Below are 23,444 nucleotides of genomic sequence, written 5' to 3'. Positions count from 1 at the left end.
AGGGGCGGGTAGCACCTTCCACTGCCCTTTCCTGGCAGGCGCTGGGCGGGCTGGGTACCTGCGGGGGTGAGGCCGGCAGGAGTGGCCGGGGCGGCCGGGCGGGGCGCTGTGCTCGACCACGCCCCACGAGCCCGATCTCAGTTTCGGTGCCCGCGGAGGGGAGGCGCGCTCTTCCGGCCAGGTGAGTGGGTGGGCGATGGGACGCCAGGCCCGCGGGGAGGGCCTGTGGCCCCGGGCACAGGTCCCCGGAGCCTCCTCCGCCCCGCGGCCGGGCTGAAGCCGGAGCACGTGGGCGCGCGCTCGGGGGCGGCGCGGGAGGGTTTCGCTGCAGCGACAGGTGCGGCCGGCTGGACCGCCGCCTGCCTCCTTCCGGGCGCCGGGTGGCGCCGCCCTCGCCACTTTCCCGGCCGCCCTGACCGGGACAACGGCCACCTTGGGGCGGAAGCCAGAGTGGATTTTCCAGAGAAGAAGGCGAAGGCGGGACGCGCACCGGTGGGTACGGCCGGCCGCGGAGCCGGGAGGCTGCATGGGGGATCCCCGCGAGAACGCTGGGTGTCTGTCCGCAAACAGCTGCGGCTCCGCTGCTCCCCGACCCCAAATCCTGGGGCAGTCTATCTTCCGGAGGCGGCAAAACTTTTAGGGGCGATTGTGCGTGTGTAAAGGTAATCAGGCTTGATTCCTGTGACGCTCGGGGAACCATTTTTCGGGCCACCGCGGTGACATTCCAAAGTCTCTGGGCCCCAACTAAACAAAGACCTGCGATCTCAACCACCTGGATGGAGCCTAGGGGGCTCTGGGGCAACCCGTAAGATGTCAGGGGTATCTATATATTTAAGACGTGGTAAAATACCAACGATCATTCCTTGTTGAGATAACACAGTTTGCTCTTCTAGTCAACACATTTAAATTGTTTTTTAATTTAAATAATAAAAGTGATGTAACTCACAGGTGAAGATGAGTTGAATCCGCTACAGTGAGTCATACTTTTAGCAAGGAGTTAAATTAACAAGCAGGGTGCCCTGTAAACCATATATACCCTAGACACTTCAAACCTCGTTCAGTTTGCTTGTTGTGCTTTTGCTTCTACTTTTTATTAGTTTGGTTTGTTTGAGACAGGGTTTCTCTGTGTAGCCCTGGCTGTCCTGGAACTCGCTCTGCAGACCATGCTGGCCTCAAACTCAGAGGTCCACCTGCCCCTGCCTCCCGAGTGCCGGGATTAAAGGCCGTCACCACTGGTGGACTTTGCTTCTACATTCTTAGGCATATGTTGAATGTAAACTTTTTAGGACATAAAGACGGAAGGACAGAAGTAAGTGCTGTTGTGCTGGCTGGTTTTATGTCAACTTGACACAAGTGAGAGTCCTTTAGAAGAGGGAGTCACAGTTGAGAAAATGTCCCCGATAGGTTGGCCTGTGGCAAGCCTCTGGTGCACATTCTTGATTGATGATGGATGTGGGAAGGCCCAGCTCACTATGGGTAGTGTCATCTCTGGGCTGGTGGGCCTGGATGCTATAAAAAAACAAACTGACCAAGCCAAGAGGAGAAAGCCAGTAAACAGCTCATCTCCGTGGCCTCTGTGTTAGCTCCCGCCTCCAGGTTCCTGCCCTGACTTCCCTCAGCAATAGAGTGTGATCTGAGTGTTGTAAGCTGAAATAAACCCTCTCCTCCCCAAGCTATGGCCGTGGCGTTTTAATCACAGCAATAGAAACCCTCACTAAGACAGGTGTCATTCAGAGAGCTTCTGGTTTGCACTGTCCACCTTGCTGGGTTATCAACACTAATTCTCCAGGCTTGGGGTACCTTATTGGAGGACCCTAAAGTTCCTTCTTGGACTCCTCCCACTGTGCTCCATCTGTTGGGTGGCTGTGTCTGGTCTGGTGGCAGTACCTACTTTCCAGACCGACTGAATCTCCACCTGGATTCCTAAGATGCTGCTGAAACTCATGTGAAATCTATTCTCTGAGGGTGGAGAAATGAGTTTACCATAAAGTGATCAGATAGACATCTGGCATCTGCTTCTTTTTTTTTTTTAAGCCAATTATTTTAATTTGTAGGTGAGTGTTTTGCCTGCATGTGTGTCTGTACCATATGTATTCAGTGCCCTTGGAGGCTGAAGAGTGTGTTAGACCCAGTGGAACTGGAGTTACCCTTGGTTGTGAGCCTCCATGTGAGTGCTGGGAATTGAACCCAGGTCCTCCGGAAGAGCAGCCATTGTTTTTAACCACTGAGCCATTTCTCCAGACCCTCTGGCACTTGCTTCTAAGTAATCTCTCCTGACAGAGGAGGAAGAGGACAGGGAAAGAGAAGTGGATAGGATTGATTGGTCTAGATGAGTAGTTGTTGGAGCTGATCTGTGTGGTACAAGAAGGGTTCCGAATACTACCCTTTCCACTTGTGATTATGTTTAAATTCTTCTGTCACTGCGTACTTTACGTTCCCTGTGTCTAGAATGCAAGGCCTCGCTGTCTCCAAGGCTCTCACCATGATGCTTTGGATCGTATCAGCAGCCTCTTTATCTTAGCCTTCCCCTCTGGACGGAACTCTAAACACCAGATCCAAAGAGATTGGATCACGTCACTCCTCAGCTCAGAATCCTCTGATGGCTTCTTACCACTCATGAATAGCCAGTGGATTTAAGGTCTTAGGTGATTCAGTTGGCTTCGGTTCTACCACGTGTCTCATTCTGCTGTGTCTCTGATCTGGCATCCCCTTAGCATGTAAGGCCGTCCCAGAGGGCTTTGGGGACTTCCAACTGTAGCTGTTTCACTTCCCTGGAGCAGTTCTTTGAGGCATCTGTTTGGTTTCCTCTTTCCCCCTTTTCCATATTCGCCACTTTCTCCAGAAGACTCCCCTGGCCGTGCTAAAACAACACCCTGCCCGCGATGCGCTCCCTGCTCCCCCCTGAAAACGTTGATCCTTGGTGCATCATGCATTTCACTTACCACCTGCTGCCCACAGTTGGACTTCAAGTTGCATAAAAACCAGGGAAGTTAAATAAAACCTCAGTGTGCCTGATCTATCCATGGTCCTCAGTTGATCTTCGTTGACTAAGGGGGTCTCTATTTTACAAAGTAAGACAATGCCTTAGGATTTCCAAATTGTTCAACACCTGAAAGATGAGAGCACACATTTTATTTTGTCATAATTTCAAGTGTAGTACCATATGTCTAGTTGAATATCCAATGAAAAGGCATAAACAGTTAAAGGCAGAAATTCGGTGTGCCTCAAACCTAGTACTTCAGCAGCAAGTGTTTTTTTTTTTTTCCCCTTATTCGGCACATATTTAGGTCATTGCTTTTATCAAGGAAGGCAATGGGCTTAGTCAAAGTGCTTTCAATAATTTTCTCAGGTATATTAAATTCCTCCTAAGATGCTTTCGTTGTCCATGGTAACAGCAAATTGCCTTTAGGTAACTGCTCTGGGAACAGTGATATTCATAGTTAGGGCTGCTGCTGTTTTACACTTCTGGGGACCCACGGCCTTTGATGTTTTTACCTCTGAGAACTTAGTTTCTAAAATCTGGTGCGGAATGTTAATATTTTAGGAGGGAAGAAGCAAGCCCTCTCAGCTAACTTTTTCACTTGTTTGTTTTATTATTTTGTAGGATGGGTGGTTTGATGGCTGTACGTCAGTGCACCATATGGACGCAGTCCCCCCCCCCAGGCCAGAAGATGGCGTCATATCCCCGGGACTTGGGTCATAGCTGATTCTGAGCCCCCATGTGTGTGTGCTGAGAATTGAACCCAGGTCCTCCAGGAGAGCAGCCAGTGCTCTCCACCTCTGAGCCGTTGCTCTAACCCCTCAGCTAACTTTTTTTGATTAGAAAGGGAAAGGCCACATGCTTGCTGTGTCTAAAGAGTGCTCTAATGGCTTCTTGGCCATTCCAAAGCAAATGTGAGCTATGAAGAAAAAAAAAAAAGAGTATTTGCTGACCCATCAAATTTTGGTATGCTCAGACTCCTTTTTTTTTTTTTTTTTTTTTTGATACATAGTTTCTCTGTAACAGCCCCGGAACTCGGTTTGTAGACCAGGCTGGCCTCAAACTCACAGAAATCCACCTGCCTCTGCCTCCCAGGTGCTGGGATTAAAGTCGTGCACCACCACCACTTGACACACTCAGACTTAAATATTTTGATTTAGATGTCTAAAGAAAATTGTACTTGGAAATATGTTAGCATTCTGTATTGTTTAAGTTTTGGGGTTTTTTGTTTTTGGGTTTTTTTTTTATATTTTGTCCATAGGCCCCATACATAAAGTAGACTTAAATGCTTTAGTATATAAAATTCAAAACTAGGGGTTGGGGATTTAGCTCAGTGGTAGAGCGCTTGCTTAGCAAGTGCAAGACCCTGGGTTCAGTCCTCAGCTCTGGGAAAATAAAAATAAAAAATAAAAAAGACGCTGGGCGGTGGTGGCGCACGCCTTTAATCCCAGCACTCGGGAGGCAGAGCCAGGCGGATCTCTGTGAGTTCGAGGCCAGCCTGGGCTACCACGTGAGTCCCAGGAAAGGCGCAAAGCTACACAGAGAAACCCTGTCTCGAAAAACCAAAAAAAAAAAAAAAAAAAAAAGACAAAAAATGTTTAAAAAAAATTCAAAACTAATATTTAAATTTTTTATTGCACTTAAAATGCAATGGCGTAGAATACTTAACTATGTATCTGGATGATCTAATTGGTACATGTGTTTAAAATGTGTTTATCATTTTATATGCAATAGTACTTGGATATAATCACGTTTGCCTCCTGAATCCTTTTTGCAACTAAGTGAATAAAATACCTGGATTTTATTTATGGAGGATAAAGTAAGTAGACATAAGTAATAACTTTAGTCTTGGTCACAGGTGTGAAAATCACAAATGTCGTCAAGTGATGGAAGGTCCAGGATTCGGGACAGGGGCTATAGTGAGGTTCCAGGGGACATGCCTGGTCCAGATGGTACCATAAGAACCCTCCAGTCCCTGCACAGCAGTGAGCTGGCCGTGAGCGCGGATCCTCTGCCGCCTCCCCCTCTCCCATTACAGCCACCATTTGGCCCGAGCTTCTACTCAAGTGACACAGAGGGACCAGCCATAGCCCCAGACCTCAAGCCGGTCCGGCGCTTTGTCCCCGACTCCTGGAAGAACTTCTTCAGAGGGAAGAAAAGGGACCCGGAATGGGATAAGCCGGTGTCTGATATCAGATACATCTCCGATGGTGTGGAGTGTTCGCCTCCGGCCTCTCCAGCGAGACCAAACCACCTCCCACCCAGCTCTTCTTACAAAGACCCCTCCGGAGGGTCAGAAGGCACCTTTAACTCCCAGCAAGAGGCGGATGCCATGTTTGCCCAGGACCCCTGTGCATCCCTAGACCGGCGCACGCAGACGGCGCGCACCTACAGCGAGAAGGTGGAGGAGTACAACCTGCGGTACGCCTACATGAAGTCCTGGGCAGGCCTGCTGAGAATTCTGGGTGTGGCAGAGCTGCTTCTGGGGGCTGGCGTCTTCGCCTGTGTCACAGCTTACATCCACAAGGACAACGAGTGGTACAACCTGTTTGGGTATTCACAGCCCTACGGCGCCGGAGGTCTCGGCACCCTGGGGAGCACATATGGGGGTTATTACTACAGCGGCCCCAAGACCCCTTTTGTACTCGTGGTGGCCGGATTGGCTTGGGTCGCCACTATTATTATTCTGGTGCTTGGCATGTCCATGTATTACCGCACCATTCTTTTGGACTCCAACTGGTGGCCCCTGACGGAGTTTGGAGTTAACGTTGCCCTGTTTATCCTGTACATGGCTGCAGCCATCGTCTATGTGAACGATACCAACCGAGGCGGACTCTGCTACTATCCATTATTTAACACGCCCATGAATGCGGTGTTCTGCCGGGTAGAAGGAGGTCAGATAGCTGCGATGATCTTTCTGTTTGTCACCATGATAGTTTACCTCATCAGCGCCCTGATCTGTCTGAAGCTGTGGAGGCATGAGGCAGCGCGGAGACACAGGGAGTACGTGGAGCACATGGAGCAGCAGCAGGAGGTAACGTGACTTCTCCATACCTTTTGTTTGGCGTTGGTTGGTTTTCCTGTTGCTGCTAAAAATACAACAGCCTCGAAGCATTGTCAAAGCCTAGATCTGTATCTGCGTTTAAATGAGCTGGATTTCAAGAGTCCCTGCTCAGCGGCTTACTTTGGATAACCCTACCGCATGTCCAAGTAGCTTCTTAACTGCTGTGGTGGCTCACTGAAGTGTCTCATCATCAAAGCAAGTTCAGGAACAGCTTTGATTCCTTCCTAAGATCAAATTTCATAAAAACCCGGGAAATACTTCACTCCCAGGAAGGAAGTACTCATTTAAATACTACAATTTACTCCCTCCCCGTCCCAGTGAAGTAACACTAAGTAAGACTAAGAAGCTAGGGGTTGGGGGTGGGGGGGCGAGGGGGGCTCAGTCATGGGGACCTGAGCAAGAAGTCATTCGATCTCTGGAAGAAGTACAAAGTTGTTAGCATGCACTTGTACTCCCAGGGCTGGGAGGTGGGAGGTGGAGGCAGGAGGATGCCTTGACGCTCCAGGACTATCTAGCTTGGCCCTTGATGGCAAAATTCCAGGCCAGTGGAGACCCTGTCTCAAACAAAAGGTGGACGGCACCTAAGGACTAACCCCTTAGGTTGGCCTCCACGTGTGTGTAATGTGTAGGCATATAAACCAACACCAACAGTGCACACACACACACACACACACACACACACACACACACACACTATAGCTAATGGGAATGGTGACTTAAGCCTGTAACTCTTGCTGTTGGGAAGTTGAAGCAGGACGATTGTGAGTTCAAGGCCAGCCTGAGCGTGTAGTTTGAGGTCAGCCTGGGCTCCTTTTCAAGCCCCTGTCCCAAAAAGCAAAAACAGAATGAATGTGGTGGTTGTGTTTGCTTTAAAAACAAACACTAAATGACTGAGTTGTGGTAAACATGCCTAGTGGCTTTTAATGGTTGGTCATTATTTTGGAGAGGTCTGTATTCCAAAATAAGAAACGACTGCATTTGTTTTTCTTCCTTGGCTTTTACTTATTAAAAATAACAATGAAAATAATCAATAAGTAATGAGAATAACATAGAGAAAAAATGATGGTGATATCTAATGGATAAGATCATGTAAAAAATTCCATTTAAAATTATTTGACAGTAGCAAACACTAGGTATGTTGTGCTACTTTCTGTATGCCCTGAAATAAGTTGATATTTCACTGTCTTCCAGGAGGTGCGGTGGAACCTCCTATTCCACTGAAAGTATTGTTTGCCTTTAATTTGTCCCTAATTAAGTTGACCATGTTGTAAATGTTTGAATTCCTACTTTCCCTGGCCTTCTAGAGTCTATATAATTGCACATGTATAAGTCAAGCTTAAACCCCATCCCTTTAGGAGCACGTTTTATGAATGTGATGTATGTTTGTTTGTTTGAGACATGGTTTCACTGTGTAGCCCCAGCTGGCCTAAAACTCACTGTGTAGACCAGGACTTCACAGAGATCTGTGAGGTCTGTCTCAGCCTCTGCTGGGATGAAAAGTGTACTCCACTATGTCTGGCCCTGCAAATGGTTTTTTATAACACTTTTGTGTTAATCAAGATACTTAGAATGTTCTAGCATGAATTTTACAAAGTTACTTCTAAAAATGTACTTCAGCACTTCAAGAATGTTTCTTTTGTTTGTTGGTTTGGTTTGGTTTTTGTTTTTATAATGTTTTTCCTTCAGCAAAAACTTATTTTGTGCCAGGTGGTGGTGGCACACATGCTTTTAATCCCAGCATTTCGGAGACAGAGGCAGGTGAATCTCTGAGTTTGAGGCCAGCCTGGTCTACACAGTGAGTTCCAGGACAGCCAGGGCTACACAGAGAAACCCATATATATTTTTTGGAAAAAAAAATCCCAGAACCCCAACAACTAATTTTGTTTTATTGGAGAGGAGGTCTCACTGTGTAGCCCAGGTTGGACTCAAACTGATTGTATAGCTCAGGATGGCTTGCAACTCACCACAGTTCTCCTGCCTCAGCCTCCCAGAGAGTTAGAATTACAGGTGTAAGTCAGTGTGTTTATCTTAAAAACTTTCTATAATTTTTTTTACAATATTTGATTAAACTTGAATTATTGAAGGTGATATAACAGCCTTTGTTTTTTCCTATTAATTTTATAAAGTGACTATATCAGCTTTAATTATCCAAAGTGCTGGGCATGGTGGGTCACACCTGTAATGCCAGCACTTGGGGCAGAAGCAAGAAGATGGCCACAAGATTTAGGCCAGCCTGATCATGCAGTGAGTTCTAGGCTAGCCTAGGCTACATAGCAAAATCGTATCTCGTAAGACAAACAAACAAACAAAACAATCAAATCACCCAAGATAAAGTAACCAGAAATAAATAAAATCTAGGTCATTCAAGCAACTTACCTAATAGTGCCCACCTTTCCCATAGCTCCGCATCCTCCCCATGCTCCTTGTTCACAGGGAACTACGGTTACCCATCATCCTCTGTTCCCCACTGGCCCATAGAAATCTAGGCAAACAAGTATGGAGAATGAACATCAAGGAGAGGGTCAACTTCTGGACGTTGAGATTGGGCTAGAAGTGCAAATGGATGGAAACATTTGCAAAATAGCATATATATATATATATATATATATATAGTGTGTGTGTGTGTGTGTGTGTGTGTGTGTGTGTGTGTGTGTGTGTGTAACATGCACTTGCATGTGGGGGCCAGAAGAGGGCGTGAGATTCCCTGACGCTGGAGTTACAGGCAGTTGTGAGTCTCTCCGAGAGCAGTAAGCACTCCAGACTGCTGAGCTAGCTCCTCAGCCCCTTGAGAAATCGTTTTAACTCTTTTGTTGTTGTTATTCCAGGTAAATGACCCATCGTTGTCATCAAAAAGGAGAATGGTAAGAGCAACATGAACTAAGTATGCTCTGTCTGTAGATGTGATAAACGTTTATCCCTTGTGTGTATTTGTGGACAATAGAATCATCTGTGTGTGAAACTGATCCTGAGCTTGGATGAAGACTTCCAGCTTTTTTTCTGATACCGTAAGGATCAAATTAGGTGGTCTTCCCTAGACCCCCTTTTCATTTTGTTACATGAATGTTTTGTAAGTGAACATGGCTGGTCTTCCTTCTGTGTTTGTTTGTCTGAGATAAGTTCTTGCTGTGTGGCCCAGGCTGGCCTTTAATGCATTCTGCTCCGGCTTCTGCCTCCTGTGCTCCGGGACTCTTGGCTTACTAACTATGCCTGGCTAATTTCCTTCAATGGAAATCATTCTTCCTGAGACTGGGATATGGCTCAGTTGCTAGAGTACTTGCCTAGCACGTACAAAGCCCTGGATTCCCTCCTTAGCACCACGTGAACTGGGCCTAGTGGCCTATGACTGTAATCCCAGCATGTGGAAGGTAAATGCAGGAGAATCAGAAGTTCAAGGTCATTGTCTCTGTTAGGGTTTCTATTGCTGTGATGAAACACCATGACCATAGCAACGTGGGGAGGGAAGGGTTTATTTCACTTACACATCAACATCACAGTCCGTCATCGAAGGAAAAACTCAGGGGGGGAAACTTAAGCATGGCAGTTCACACACACACACACACACACACACACACACACACACACACATTTCATATGGGAAATAACATTTTATGATGCTAACACTCATTAACAGATAATGTCAAGATCTAGTATCAAAAGTATGCAGAATGCTAATGTTTGGAAGTATGTTCAAAATATCCTCGATATAAATGTCAGCGGGAGAATGCTTGCCTACCTAATGTGTTTGAGGCTCTGGGCTTAGTCCCCATTACTGTAATCCATTCATTTATCCATCCGTCCATCCGTCCATCCATCCATTCAGCCAGCCAGCTAGCCATTTGTAAATCATCTTTGGGGGCATTTAAAGGTGTCCACTTTGCAACTGCTTGTTTCCCAGGACCAGGCTGGCCAGCATCATCTCACTGGGCTGCGATATGACAGTGACGTGGTAGTACTTGTTCTTGTCCAATTGTTCTTGTAGAATGTATGGCTTCCTGGTTATTCCCACTGACGGCAGTGGGATTTACCGATGGAACTCAGTGAAGAGTAGGGTCAGCCGAAAAAGCCAGGAAGACGTAGAGGTCCTGGAATAGTTAGGAAAATGGTAGAATGCCCCCCCCCCCTTTTTTTCTTAGACAGGGTTTCTCTGTGTAGCTCTAGCTGTCCTGGAACTTCGCTGTAGACCAGGCTGGCCTTGAACTCTGCCTGCCTCTGCCTCCCACGTGCTGGGACTAAAGGTGTGCACTACTGTGCCTGGCTGGAATGCACATTCTTACTTTGGAAATCACTCGATCTCCAGTTTCCCTGACTCTTATAAGGAGGCTGAAGCCAAAACACATCCTTTTAAAGGCCTCTCTGGAGATGGATCACTGCAGAAAAAGCTTACGTATATTCTAAGAAGGACTCCCATTAATCCATTGGACTTAACCCATGAGAAACCTGACGGAATGTTCCAGAACCCCGACTTTTCATGGGTGTGATTTTTCACCTGCTTTTCCCTGGGTCATAGCAGGGATGGTTTGGCAGAGTAGCTTGGGAGGGAGTGTGACACCTGGAGAAGAGGAGACAGCTTCAGAATTAGACTGCTCTGAGTCAGGGCCCCAGTGCAGCTGGCTTTTGCCCTTTGATCCCGTGGAAATGACTTCTCTTCTCTGAACTTGAATTTCCTGTTCAGTTTTGGTCTGAACCTTATTGTTTATATTTTATGATTTTTTTAATCATAACAATTTTTTTGAGACTATGAGATTTTGAGACGCAAGATTTTTTTTTTTTTTAGACAGGGTTTCACTCTGTAGACCTGCCTGGTCTGGAACTCTCTCTATGTAGACTAGGCTGGCCTTGAACTCTCAGAGATCATTTGTCTTTACCTCCTGAGTACTGGGATTAAAGGTATACATTCTCCCCCTTGACTAAAATAATATTTTTAAAGATTTATTTGTTTTTATTTTATGTGATGAGGGTTTTGTCTGTTAATATGTCTGTGTACCACATGCGTGCATGCTCATGGGGGCCAGAAAAGGGTGTCAGATCCCCTGGAACTAGAGTTACAGATTATTGTGAACTGCCATGGGGGTGCTGGGAATAGAATCTGAGTTCTCTGGAAGAACAGCCAGTGCTTTTAAGTGCTGGGTCATCTCTCCAGCCTCAAGATTCATTTTTATTTTTTTATTTGTGTGTGTGTGTGTGTGTGAATGTATGCCGTGTATGTGAATGCCCTTGGTGGCCATTAGAGGGTCATTGGAGCTGGAGTTGCAGATGGTTGACAGGCCTGTGTGCACACTCAGGGAACACCGGAACTTGCACAGGTGTGCATTGGACAGATCTGCTCTCCGAGCTTCTAATCCACGGGCTGTCCACTCAGCCCGCTTTTAGTTTGAAGGGCATAGTAAATTCTGTAGCATCACCCATCTGCCCCGACCTTTAATTCCTTCCTCTGGGACCATAGTAGAGCATTGCCAGTGTTTGCTAGCAGAAAGGGTTTCAGTTAAGAAACAGGAAAGAGGCCATGTTAGACCTTGGCTCTTCAGCCTCTCTCTCCTTCCGCAAATGTGCTTGTCACTAGGAAAGTGTGGCTCGTCCCAGGGCTGGAGCCCAATCCCACGCTTTCTTTTTTTTGTTTGTTTGTTTTTTGTTTTGTTTTTCAAGACAGGGTTTCTCCGTGTAGTTTTGGAGCCTGTCCTGGATCTTGCTCTCTAGACCAGGCTGGCCTCGAACTCACAGAGATACGCTTGGCTCTGCCTCCTGAGTGCTGGGATTAAAGGTGTGTGCCACCGCCACCCGCCTCCCACGCTAAAGCTTTCTTCTCACATTAACAGGTAAACCTGAGAAGTAGGTATGAGCAAGTAATGCAAGGGATTGCTTGAGCCAGGCGGTGGCGCAAACCTGTAACCCACATTCAGGAGGCTGGAGCAAGAGGATAGCCGTGAGTTTGGGGCCAGCCCAGGCTACATAGTGAGTTCCAGACCAGTTTGGGGTAGAGTGAAACTCCCCTCAAAAACAAGCACACAAATGAATAAAATGAATAGTACTTACTAGGGTTTTGTTCGTTTGTTTGTTTGTTTTACCTAGAACAGTAATTAATTTTGGACTTTGCCATCCAGTGTGTCTGCCTGGGCCAAATTCATGTTTTTGACCAGGAAATCAGAGCTGTATGCCTAAGGGCTGTTCCATATCAGTGCCCTCTTGTAGTGGCTTCCTGAGCCGGCACGCAGAAGTCTCGAGTGTCAGATAGTTCAGTGCTAAAGAAATCTGGGGGCTGGAGAGATGGCTCAGAGGTTAGGAGCACTGAATGTCCTTCCAGAAGTCCTGCGTTCAATTCCCAGCAACCACATGGTGGCTCACAACCATCTGTAATGAGGTCTGGTGCCCTCTTCTGGCTTGCAGGCATACATGCAGATAGAATACTATATATATAATAAATAAATACATTCTATTTATTTATTTATTTAAAAAAGAAATAGAAATCCATTTATTCAAGTCAAAATATTCCTTGAATGATGAACAGCGCCCTAGGCTGCAGAGATCACAGCAGAATGAACATGGTCCTCAAAATGCATATCCCCCCCCCCCATCTCAGTTACTTTTCAATTGCTGTGATAAAACAACGTGACCAAGGCAACTTATAAAAGACAGCATTTAATGTGGGGCTTGTGGTTTCAGAGCTAGAATCTGTGGTAGTGGAGCAAAGGCATGATGGCAGGAACAGCTGAGAGTAAGTAGGAGGCAGAGAGAGACACACACACTGGGAACGTCATGGCCATTGGAAGCCTCAAAGCCCACCCCCAGTGACGCACCTCCTCCAGCAAGGCCACACCTCCCGATCCTTCCCTAGCAGTTCCACCAACTGGGGACCAGGTATTCAAACATCTGAGCCGTGGGGGCCGTTTGCATTCAGACCACACCAGCAAGACGTCCTCGTTCCTGTTTCCTTACTCTGCCCCGACTTGTTTGCTTTGGGTCCCAGTGGCTTGTGGGCTTGGAGCTTCTCCTTTCCTGGTCCCTTTCCTTGGGCTGGTTAGCAACCTCCACTAGCTCAGGCCTGTGCCATTCGGTGAGGTAAGAGCCGGTGGCTTCAACCGTGGGCTGATGTTAAACCTCAAGACCAGTCCGGAAGCAGGGAAGTAGGAAAATAAAGGACCTTTAAAAGCTGCCGTAAGCGGTAGAGGGCAAGACTTCAAAACCCTTCTTTGTACCTTTGTTTTTGGGAGAGCAGAAAGAAGTTTCTGTATCAGAGAACAACCAGGTTTCCAGGCAGGGCCTTATCTTCCTCCGGCCGTGGCTGGTATGGCCTGCCTCGTTCATCAGGCTCGTTTCTAGGGTGCTTGTAGAACTTCAGGGCAGTTTAGCATGTGAGCCGTATATACGTTTAATTAAACAGGTTTCTGCATCTTGTTCATTTCAAGTGTCAGTGAACCTTGGCTTAGGGTGTAGTCTGTCGGTAGAACACTAGTCTGGCATGCTCAAAACCTCTGGGTTCGGTCTCCAGCATCACAAAAATCAAACACTTACAGAGTTTACTTTCCTTCTCTGAACCTCACCTCTTATGTAGCGGACCCTTCTTCTGGCATCTACCAGCCTTGGCTGGTGTCCTGGGTGCAGTGCAGTTGAATGCTGAACTGCCTTTGACTGCCTATTCTAGAAGATTCCTTTGCACCTCCCACTGCTATGCCCCTAACGCTGGCTTTAATAGAAACCTCTCCCAGACCTTCTCTCAGCCATTTTTCCCTCTTTCCTGAATAAGTAACATTTTTATTGAAGGGTGTGGCTTTAATCCACCAACTACTGCCTGTAGGCTTTCCAGAGGCCCAAGGCCACAGCTTGAGAACGCTCACAGCCTGAGGTGAGACAAGCCTGCTCCCTGTCCTCTGCACAGTCCGAGCAAGCTCTTCTTAAAGACTGATGTCAGAAAAGCTTTTTTTTTTTTTCTTTTTTCTGGAGTGTTGTTGTTTCCCTCTGGTTTCTATGAGACAGGATCTTGCTGTGTAGCCCAGGCTAGCCTCAGGCTGATCCTCTTGCCACAGTCTCTGATGTGCTGAACAGGTGTGTGCCACCACACCTTGAGAAAGTGTCTTTCAACTTTCAACGCGGAGTGTTCGCTTTCCCTTTCAGACAATGAAGACAGTGTGACTCCCCTCCCCTTCACACTGGCTGCTTCCAACCGACTCATATCAGGTCCCCACTGTCGCTTTTTCCTCTTTCCACTTAAGTAGGCTTGGGACACTCTTCCGGCAGATTTTCTTATTTTGAACTGTATTTCCCATTCTTGCCTGGGGTGTAAATCCTGAAAAAGTCTGTACTTAGACTCTGATTTGTCACTTCTCATGTGGTAGACGTGGGAAGTCGAACCCAGGGCTTTATGCACACCAGACAAGCCCAGTGCTGTAGTGGCATTTCCTTTGGGCCGCCAGCCAGCTCCCAAAATAAGACACACAGACTTATTATTAATTATGAAATGCTCAGCCTTAGCTTAGGCTCGTCCCACTAGCTCTTTTAACTTAATTTAACCTCTTTCTCTTCATCTGTGTTTTGCCTCAGGGCTTTTTAACCTTTCTTCCATTCTGTATGCCCTACTTTCCTGCCTCCTCCATGTCTGTCTGGCTTGCTGGCCCCTGGTGTCTCCCTGTCCTCTTCCTTTCTTTCTTCCTCAAGCCTAAATTCCTCCTCCTGCTTACTCTCCTGCCCGGAAGTCCCACCTATACCTCCTCCCTCGCTATTGGCTGTTCAGCTTTTTATTAGACCAATCAGGTGCCTTAGTCAGGGAAGGTGAAATAGCAACACATCTTTACATAATTAAACAAATGCAACACATCTTTGCATAGGTAAACAAATATTCCTTAACACAACACCAACGAGCTGTACCCAAAGCCTTCTTCACCCACTTAAGAAAAAAAAGTACTTTCCAGCTTTTCTTACATTTGTTTCGTTTGTATGTGTGCACATACATGTGCCACAGCATGAGTGTGGAGGTCAGTAGGCAATGTGCAGGAGCCCATTCTCTCTTTCCACCCTGTGGGTTTCGGGAATCAAATTCACGTCCTCTGGCTTGACAGCAAGCACCTTGTATTAGTTGCTTTTCTATTGCTGTGATAAAATACCATGACCAAGACAACTTATAAAAGAAAGCATTTAATTAAACTTATGGTTTCAGTGGTCTAACGAAGTCTGTCATGCCCAGGCATGTGGCAGGAAGCAGCAGCCATGTTGGCTGAAGCAGCTGAGAGCTCACATCTTGATCTGAATGCAGGAGGCAGAGAGCACACTGAACATGAAATCAGTCTTTGGAAACCTCAAAGTCCACCCTCAGTGACACACCTCCTCCAGCAAGGCCACACCTTCTAATCCTTCCCGAACAGTTCCACCGACTGGGGACCAAGCATTTAAACATATGAGCTGTGGGGGAGGGGAGGGGGGCATTCTCACACACCCTTACCCTGCTGCACCATCTCACCAGCCCCTTCTCAGGGTAGCCTTGAACTCACAGCAACCCTTCTGCCTCAGCCTCCCAGGTGCTGGAGTTAGTCATGAAGCACCAAGCCCTTCTCATCATCTGCTTTCGTAATATGCTGATTAGGAGTGGGAGGTGCTTGCCTCTTCCAGATGTGACTGTTCAGCTGTATCGTCGAGAACACCATTGTGTGTATAAGACACAGAGCTCTAAATGATACTGTTTTTTACTTGTCTTCTTCCTACTCTGCTTTGTTTTTTCCCAGTAGCTTGGGTGGACTCTTTCCCCACTCCCTCGTACACATCACTTCTTATTCTCTTTTACTGCAGTGTGAAGTGGCCACCAATGACAGACAGAGAGACCAAGAAGCTAATTTCAAAGAGTTGAGGACAACGAAAATGACCCCTGAACTCCTGAGTGGACACATCCCTCCGGGCTACATTCCCAAGCCCATCGTGATGCCCGACTATGTGGCGTGAGTCTGGCTCAGTTTTTCATTGTTGTTTTGTTTTGTTGTTGTTGTTGTTGTTTTCGAGACAGGGTTTCTCTGTGTAGCTTTACGCCTTTCCTGGAACTCGCTTTGTAGACCAGGCTGGCCTCGAACTCACAGAGATCCACCCGCCTCTCCGTCTCAGTTTTTCTAGCTCTCCCATTTGGACCTTCGTCTATTAGTCTGTCCTCAAGACAGTACTGTGCTTAAAGTCGTTACCCGAACGGTCATTGTTATCCAGGGTAACACTGGAAAATAAGAAAGGTACGCCCAGTCTGGCCACTGGGTTAGCTGACCCATGTCACCTACTCAGCTTGTTTTAGTAAAAGTTACAATGTTTTCCACTCTGCAGATAGAACCCAGGGCCTTGAGCATGCTAGGGAAGCACACCACCACAGACTTCCTGGCGGGTGAAGTTGTTACTCTGATCTGTGATTCTTCCCTCAGAAAATATCCTGTGATTCGGACGGATGACGATCGAGAACGCTATAAAGCTGTGTTCCAGGACCAGTTCTCCGAGTACAAAGAGCTGTCCTCGGAAGTGCAGGCCATCCTGAGGAAGTTCGATGAGCTGGACGCGGTGATGAGCAGGCTGCCACGTCATTCTGAAAACCACCAGGTCAGTGCCCACAGCTGCTGAGAGGAGGCTGAGTGCGGAGGGGTGGACTCCCACGGTTTTAGGATGCTCAAACACCTATCTGTTGTCTGGGAAGGTGTTTGAGATCCTCAGGCTTGGCCAGGCAGCATTTCCATTCCCGACAGTGGATCACTGTCTGCAGAAGGCCTTAGGTTAGATCCCAGTGCCACAAAAAACAAAAAAGAAAGAAAAGAAAACAGTTAACAAAGTATATAACTTAAGGTCTTTTACCATTGCCTTCCTTTTGTCTTTTTATCTGGTGTTGGGGATCGAAGGGTCTCGTGTATGGCAGACAGCACAGTCATCCTCAGCCCCCCCACCTTCAGTTATTAAATACTTTATTTTCCTATTGAAGTAAAATATGAGCTTGCCAAAGATACATACTGTCAGAGTATTGAAGGACACAAATGGCACACTCAAAGTAGAATCATCCCAGGAGGGGTCATGGGCAGTGCATTCCTCAACCTTCTCAGTCCCAAAGGGAAGCGAGTACTGTGGGGATGGCTGAGAGCAGAGCTAAGCCCTAGACAGCCACAGCCGAGAGACCACCAGGATAAAAGCAAAGGGGAAAGCCGTGGTGGAGACAGTAACTGTGGGAAGGAAAGAAAGTTTTCTCTGAAACATTCTTTTAAAAATAATATGGAGTAACCTGGGAAGTGGTGGTGCACGGCTTTAATCCCAGCACTCGGGAGGCAGAGGCAGGTGGATCTCTGTGAGTTCGAGGCCACCCTGGTCTACAGAGAGAGATCCAGGACAGCCAGGGCTACACAGAGAAACGCTGTCTCGAAAAACCTTAAAAAAAAGAAAGAAAGGAAGGAAGGAAGGAAGGAAGGAAGGAAGGAAGGAAGGAAGGAAGGAAGGAAAGAAAGAAAGAAAGAAAGAAAGAAAGAAAGAAAGAAAGAAAGAAAGAAAGAAAGAAAGGAAAAAAGATACAAGGTGGCCAGGCATAGATGGCACTGGCCTTTAATCTCAGCACTCAGGAGACAGAGGCAGGCAATCTCTGTGAGTTCAAAGCCAGCTTGGTCTACAGAGTAAGTTCCAGGCCAGTGAGGACTACATAGTAGGACCCTGTCTCAAAAAACAAACAAAACAACTGAGCCATCTACCTGGTCCTTCATGTAACTTAAAAAAAAAAAAGTGTCTCCAGCCTGCTCTACAGGGCTAGTCCAGGACAGGCTCCAAAGCTACAGAGAAACCCTGTCTCGAAAAACAAACAAACAAACAAAAAAGTGTCAAAGCCAGGCAACAGTGGCTGACACATGCCGTTTAATCCCACAACTCAGGAGGCAGAGCCAAGCAGATCTCTGTGAGTTTGAGGCCAGCCTGGTCTAGAGAACGAGATCCAGGACAGGCACCAAAACTACACAGAGAAACCTTGTCTCGAAAAACGAAAAAAAAAAATGCCAAAAGGAATGTATATATCTGAGCCAGGCAATGGTGGTGCACGCCTTTAATCCCAGCACTTTGGAGGCAGAGGCAGGTGGCTCTCTAGTGGGTGAGTTAATAAGGCAACTCCACGTAGTTAAAAAAGATTTATTTTGGAGTAGCTTACAACAAGTAAAGGGATAGGTTATAGGATCTGGGAGAGGTGAGGTGCAGTCCAGCTGGGTTCTCTGGAGAACTCTGCTCCGTCTACCATCCAGCATCAGGATCACCAGGAACCAAGAGAGCCAGCACATCCGGATCTCGGGCCTTAAGGGTTCCCATCTTGGCCCCGCCTCAGGGGAAGGTCATAGGTAGGCGTGACAATTACCAGAAGCCTCACTGGAGGTAGTACTTCCAGGTCAAAGCTGGAACAGCTACCCACTACAGATCTCTGTGAGTAGGCCAGCCTGGTCCACAGATTGAGTTCCAGGAGAGCAAGAAACCCTGTCTCAAAGAGCCAGGCGGTGGTGGCGCACGCCTTTAATCCCAGCACTTGGGAGGCAGAGCCAGGCGGATTTCTGTGAGTTGAAGGCCAGCCTGGGCTACAGAGTGAGTTCCAGGATAGGCGCAAAGCTACACAGAGAAACCCTGTCTTGAAAAACCAAATGAATAAATAAATAACAAAAAGAATATATATTTGAATACACACACACACTTTTTTCTTCTGAGAACCTACATTAATTGGGGGGGGGGGTCTTTCTTTTTATCATGTATGTATAGTATACGTTTAAATTGATCTTGATTATGAGTTCTCTAAGATATATATATATAGTAGTGACATTTCCTTGACCCTAAAGCAATGGAATGTTAACTAAGAAACACCAGTTCCAGGAAGCAGGAGAAATCTAGCAAACGCTGAAAGAGTGGGTCAGTTACTACCATTTGGAAAATCCGCAGGTCCACGGGTCTGAAAGGGTGACCAAGTTGAGAGGTCTTCAGAGGTGTGCAAGAAAAGCCGTGTGTGGCGACACAGCCTGCAGTCCCAGCTACTTGGGAGCCGAGCAGGAGAAGCTCCTGAACCCAGGGGTTCTAGGCCAAGGCAACATTTGTGAGATCTTGTCTCGAAGGAAGTTGTGTAAGGAAAAACAAGGCATTCAAGAATAAATGGAAACATTTCTGTAGTCCTCTGACTTACCGGAGAGTCATCCTCTTCACAAATCTTATCTTTGTATTTATTATAAAATGTATAATATATATAAAATTAGAAGGACCTTCTATTAGCTCTTCTCAGGAGCTGAATAGTCCCAGCCTCTTACTCAAACACCTGATTCATGAGGAGGCGCTTTCCAAGGAGGGTGGAGATGATGGTAACGGCCCGTGTGGTGGTTTTTACGTACCAAGCTCTTTATCAGGCTCATTGTAAATAAGTGAACCTCCTGGCAACCATTTGAGGTGGTTATGGATATTATTTGTCGGGGGAAAAGAATCTTAGGACAGATGGTTTACCCAGGGTCACACAGTGCTTGTTCCACTCCCAGAGACCAGTGCCTGGCAGGTAGTTAGTGTGCAAATGTTTGTCTAGTGAATTATATTTTTGTGTAATTATTTTCATTCCAGCTTTGGGCAAAAAATGGGAAAGTTTGTTTTTGAGGCAGGGTCCCCCTCTGTAGCCCAGACTGGCTTTGAATTCATAGTGGTCCTACGTCTGCCCTCAAGTGCCATAATTATAGGCAGATGCCACCGTACTTGGCAAAAATAGTTTTCTGTTCTAATTCCCAGTGTGCTTTGAGACATGATTTGAGTAAATGCATGTTTTAACTAAACTAAAATAAAAATATATTATTTTTAGGAACACGAGAGAATTTCAAGAATCCATGAAGAGTTTAGGAAAAAAAAGAACGTGAGTAAAAACAATTTTCTTGGTCAAAGTGTCCTTGTCCTGGTACACGGGTGATAACTGATAAGACTTCAGGTTTCTTTTAAGCTAAATTATTAATGTCTCTCCATGGAGTCTCTATTGACTTGTGAGATTCCACAAAGGGTGGAGTTGGAAAAAATACGGGAGAGACATTTATTCATACTTCCTACACTTAGCTCTTCACATATTTTGATTACTAAAGGTACCTCTCTACTCTCTACATTTCCCTTGGTTTTTCTGTGACCCTAAAGCATGGCTGTTTTGTGTTGATAAAAAGCATGACTGTTATAATTATACAGATCATATCTGCAGGTAGTTCTGCTGTTTTCTGTGTGAGGATGTGTCTGTGTCAATCACTGAGGAAAGCGGGTGCTGAATCATGACTGTTTCTTCCCTAGGATCCTTCCTTTCTGGAAAAGAAGGAGCGTTGTGATTACCTCAAGAACAAACTTTCTCACATAAAGCAGAGAATCCAAGAATATGATAAAGTAATGAACTGGGATACGCAAGGTTATTCTTAGACCGCTTGGGACTGTTTTGATAGCCAACTATTTATTCACTGCCTTTCTGTGCTGGTCTCATGGATGAGAAGCAGGCCCCTCCAGGTCATCTTCTGCTTGGTTTCCCGTCCGAGGTTGAACGGTGTGATTTTAAACATTTCAAACCCACTGAGAGAGAACCTTCACTGAAACTGGAGAGACCGTGTGCATGTTCGCCCATGTACACATCCATGTTTTTCTCATTCAAATGTGTTGTCATTTTAGATATCCTGTCACTCACTGTCCTGAGTTCGGATGTTGCTTTTTCCTCCATTCAGGCTGCTTCCTTCAATTTCTCTAGGAATTTCTCTTCCTAAGGAAAGTTCTTAGGAGATTCTTCCTAGGGATGTCCCGCCCTTCACACGGACTGGAAGCCAAGATCAGTTGTCACACCCTTTGTGATCTTGGGCAAGCTGATTCATCCTCTGTGCCTGTTTCTTCTGTAAAGTGAAACTAAAATGGTACCTACCTCAGAGGGCGGTTAGGAGGAGTGCGCGTGCATCCAGAACAGAGCCTGCCACTATACAGCGCCACGTTCACGCAGGGAGTACTGTGGACATGTTGGTGAAGTGGATGAGCTACACAGGATTAGTCTCAAGACACAGTCCGCAGTCAGCCGCTAACCGGAGGCCACGTGTCCTGTAGGTTTTGTCTTGTGCTTGTCACCTTGACCACACGAAGCCTTAAGCGGATGTTTTGCTATTGTTTGTGACCTCTTCTGGGCCCTCACTGCCTCCCTATGTGTAACCAGGGTGATATGCATGTGTCCCCAAGCCCCATGGCCCAGGCTGTCCTGTGCACATGCATATGACACCTTTCTGTCTACTTGGATTCCCTCTCTGACTCATTAGTACACTTCATCTTACCAAGAATCGCCCTAACTGAAATGTTATTCAAATTTAATATGAAAAAAATACATAAGAAAATTTTTTTAAAGGACATTGTTGGCAGGCAGGGGATGTATCTCAGTGGTTGAGGATTTTCCTGGCAGGTATAGATGAAACCCTGATCCCTAGCAACATCAAAAATTATTAAAAAAAAAAAAAATTTAATGCTGGAGATGTCGCTTGGTTGATAGAGCACCTACCCAGCATGCGTGGCGATTAGTCCCAGCATGGCATAAACCATACATTGTGTTGAATGCCTGGGAGGTAGAGGCAGGAGGATCAGGAGTTCAAAGTCATCCTTTGCTACGTAGTGAGTTCAAGGCCAGCCTGGGCTATATGACATCCTGTCTTAAAAAAAAAAAAAAAAATTAAAATGGGGGAGAAAAGCACTGTCTTTGGTTTCTTTCTGTTCAGTGGAGTCCATCCAGTAATTTCATTGTGTGGAATTATGGTCTCTCCCTAATAGAGCTTCCATTCAGACAATTCATAAATTCATGTCCAGAGGATTTTACAAAGTGGAGAAACCAAAGTAACACGTGGAGCAGGCAGCGGCCCAGAAAGTTCCGGCTGCTGAATGACCAAGCTTGTGTTTGTGTGTCAGTAAAGCTGGCATTACTACCCCTGCAGATCCAAGGCCAGCCTGACGGCTACAGTGAGACCTTGTCTCAAAACACAAAACAAATAAAAATCCTTAAAAAAGGGGAGGGAGAGGAGCACAAGTACTTTATAAATAAATAAATAAAATACGGTGGCGTGTGCACACTAGCCTAGCACTCAGGAACTGAGGCAGGAGGATGTCAAGTTCAAAGCGAGCCTGGCTACAAAGCAAGATGCTGTTTTGTTGTTGTTGTTATTGTTGTTGTTTTTTAATGTAAGATATTGCCATTTTGTACGTTTAAAGGAATTTTGGGTTAACATTAAAATTAAATGTTAAGGACATTTAACCTTGTGAATCTTTATTTTACTACAATTATAAATGTTATAAGACTGATGCTGTAGAACTGATTTTTTCTTTGTTATATCAATGCATAGATGTATTAAAATGTCAGTTTCCTGCTGTTTTGTGTGTGTTCTTTATTGGTTGGTTTTCAAACATTCCTTTTTTGTTTTTTTTTTTTTATGTGCATTGGTTTTGGGCCATAGGTGTTGGTTCCCTTGGAACTGGAGTTACAGACAGTTGTGAGCTGCCATGTGGTTGCTGGGAATTGAACCAGGGTCCTCTGGAAGAGCAATCAGTACTCTTAACCCCTAAGCCATCTCTCCAGCCCAAGGATGTTCTTGAAAATACTTTCTTTAATGAGAGAATAAACTGGAGAGCGGGGGAGACAGCTCAGTGGTTAAGAGCTCACACTGTTCTTGCAGGGGACCCTCGACCCCTTCCCAGCACCCACATTGGGTTGTGACAACCACCTGTCCCTCCAGAGGGACCTGCCACCTCTGCCTCCCCCAGCACATACCACACAGACACACTCATGCGTGTAATTAAAAAATAATAAAAAGTAGTCGGGCGGTGGTGGCACACGCCTTTAATCCCAGCACTTGGGAGGCAGAGCCAGGCAGATCTCTGTGAGTTCGAGGCCAGCCTGGGCTACCAAGTGAGTTCCAGGAAAAGGCGCAAAGCTACACAGAGAAACCCTGTCTCGAAAAAAAAATAATAATAATAAAAAGAAATCTTTTGTTTTTGTTTTTGAGACAGGGTTCTCTGTGTAGCCTTGGCTGTCCTGGAACTTGCTCTGTAGACCAGGCTGGCCTCAACTCAGAGATCCGCCTGCCTCTGCCTCCCGAGTGCTGGGATTAAAGGCATGCGCCACCACTACCACCTGGCTAATAAATGTTTTCTTAAAAAGAAACTGGAAAGTCATGAGTACCTGTAGGTCACAATGCTCAGGCGACGTAATATTTCTCCTCTCCGGTTTGAACGAATTTTGGGTCAGACCATTGGAAATGCATGCCGGTGATCCCAGCACTTAGGATACCAGCCCCCAATCAGAGGTAGGGGGATCCCAGGAAGTTCCAGGCCCACTAGGGCTAAAATTAAAAACAAGCAACACAAACCAAGCTAGGAGAGTAGGTGAGTTCCCAGAAAACTGGGTCATCCCAGCTCTGGAGAGATAGAGACAGG

The 23,444-nt window shown here is 46.3% G+C and overlaps 1 protein-coding gene across 3 annotated transcripts; it reads left to right on the top strand.

Annotated features, from left to right (window-relative positions):
• The first annotated feature begins 94 nt into the window (after positions 1–94).
• Positions 95–22,380, top strand: Marveld2 (MARVEL domain containing 2). 3 transcript variants are annotated; one of them, XM_052743356.1, is made up of 7 exons: positions 95–181; positions 4,839–6,014; positions 8,870–8,905; positions 15,816–15,961; positions 16,424–16,595; positions 19,828–19,878; positions 20,295–22,380. In XM_052743356.1, the coding sequence occupies exons 2-7, from the start codon at positions 4,854–4,856 to the stop codon at positions 20,415–20,417; spliced, it is 1,689 nt and encodes a 562-aa protein (XP_052599316.1). In that variant the 5' UTR covers positions 95–181; positions 4,839–4,853; the 3' UTR covers positions 20,418–22,380. The 3 variants fall into 3 exon arrangements, with proteins under 3 accessions (XP_052599316.1, XP_052599314.1, XP_052599315.1); XM_052743354.1 differs by lacking the exon at positions 95–181 and adding an exon at positions 382–492; XM_052743355.1 differs by lacking the exon at positions 95–181 and adding an exon at positions 513–662.
• Positions 22,381–23,444: the final 1,064 nt, after the last annotated feature.

The sequence above is a fragment of the Peromyscus californicus genome, unplaced genomic scaffold (assembly GCF_007827085.1).
Source record: "Peromyscus californicus insignis strain IS unplaced genomic scaffold, ASM782708v3 Scaffold_18__1_contigs__length_77618521, whole genome shotgun sequence".
Lineage (NCBI taxonomy): Eukaryota > Metazoa > Chordata > Mammalia > Rodentia > Cricetidae > Peromyscus > Peromyscus californicus.
The sequence above is the reverse complement of the archived record's forward strand: the minus strand, read 5'-3'. Positions and strand labels throughout refer to the sequence as shown.

Excerpts from the sequence above, each read along its gene's own strand:
- Marveld2 (XM_052743356.1), top strand. The coding sequence starts at position 4,854 with ATGTCGTCAAGTGATGGAAGGTCCAGGATTCGGGACAGGGGCTATAGT. Across the intron at positions 8,906-15,815 it reads TGTCATCAAAAAGGAGAATG|TGTGAAGTGGCCACCAATGA; the intron begins GTAAGAGCAACA and ends CTTTTACTGCAG. Across the intron at positions 16,596-19,827 it reads GTCATTCTGAAAACCACCAG|GAACACGAGAGAATTTCAAG; the intron begins GTCAGTGCCCAC and ends TATTATTTTTAG.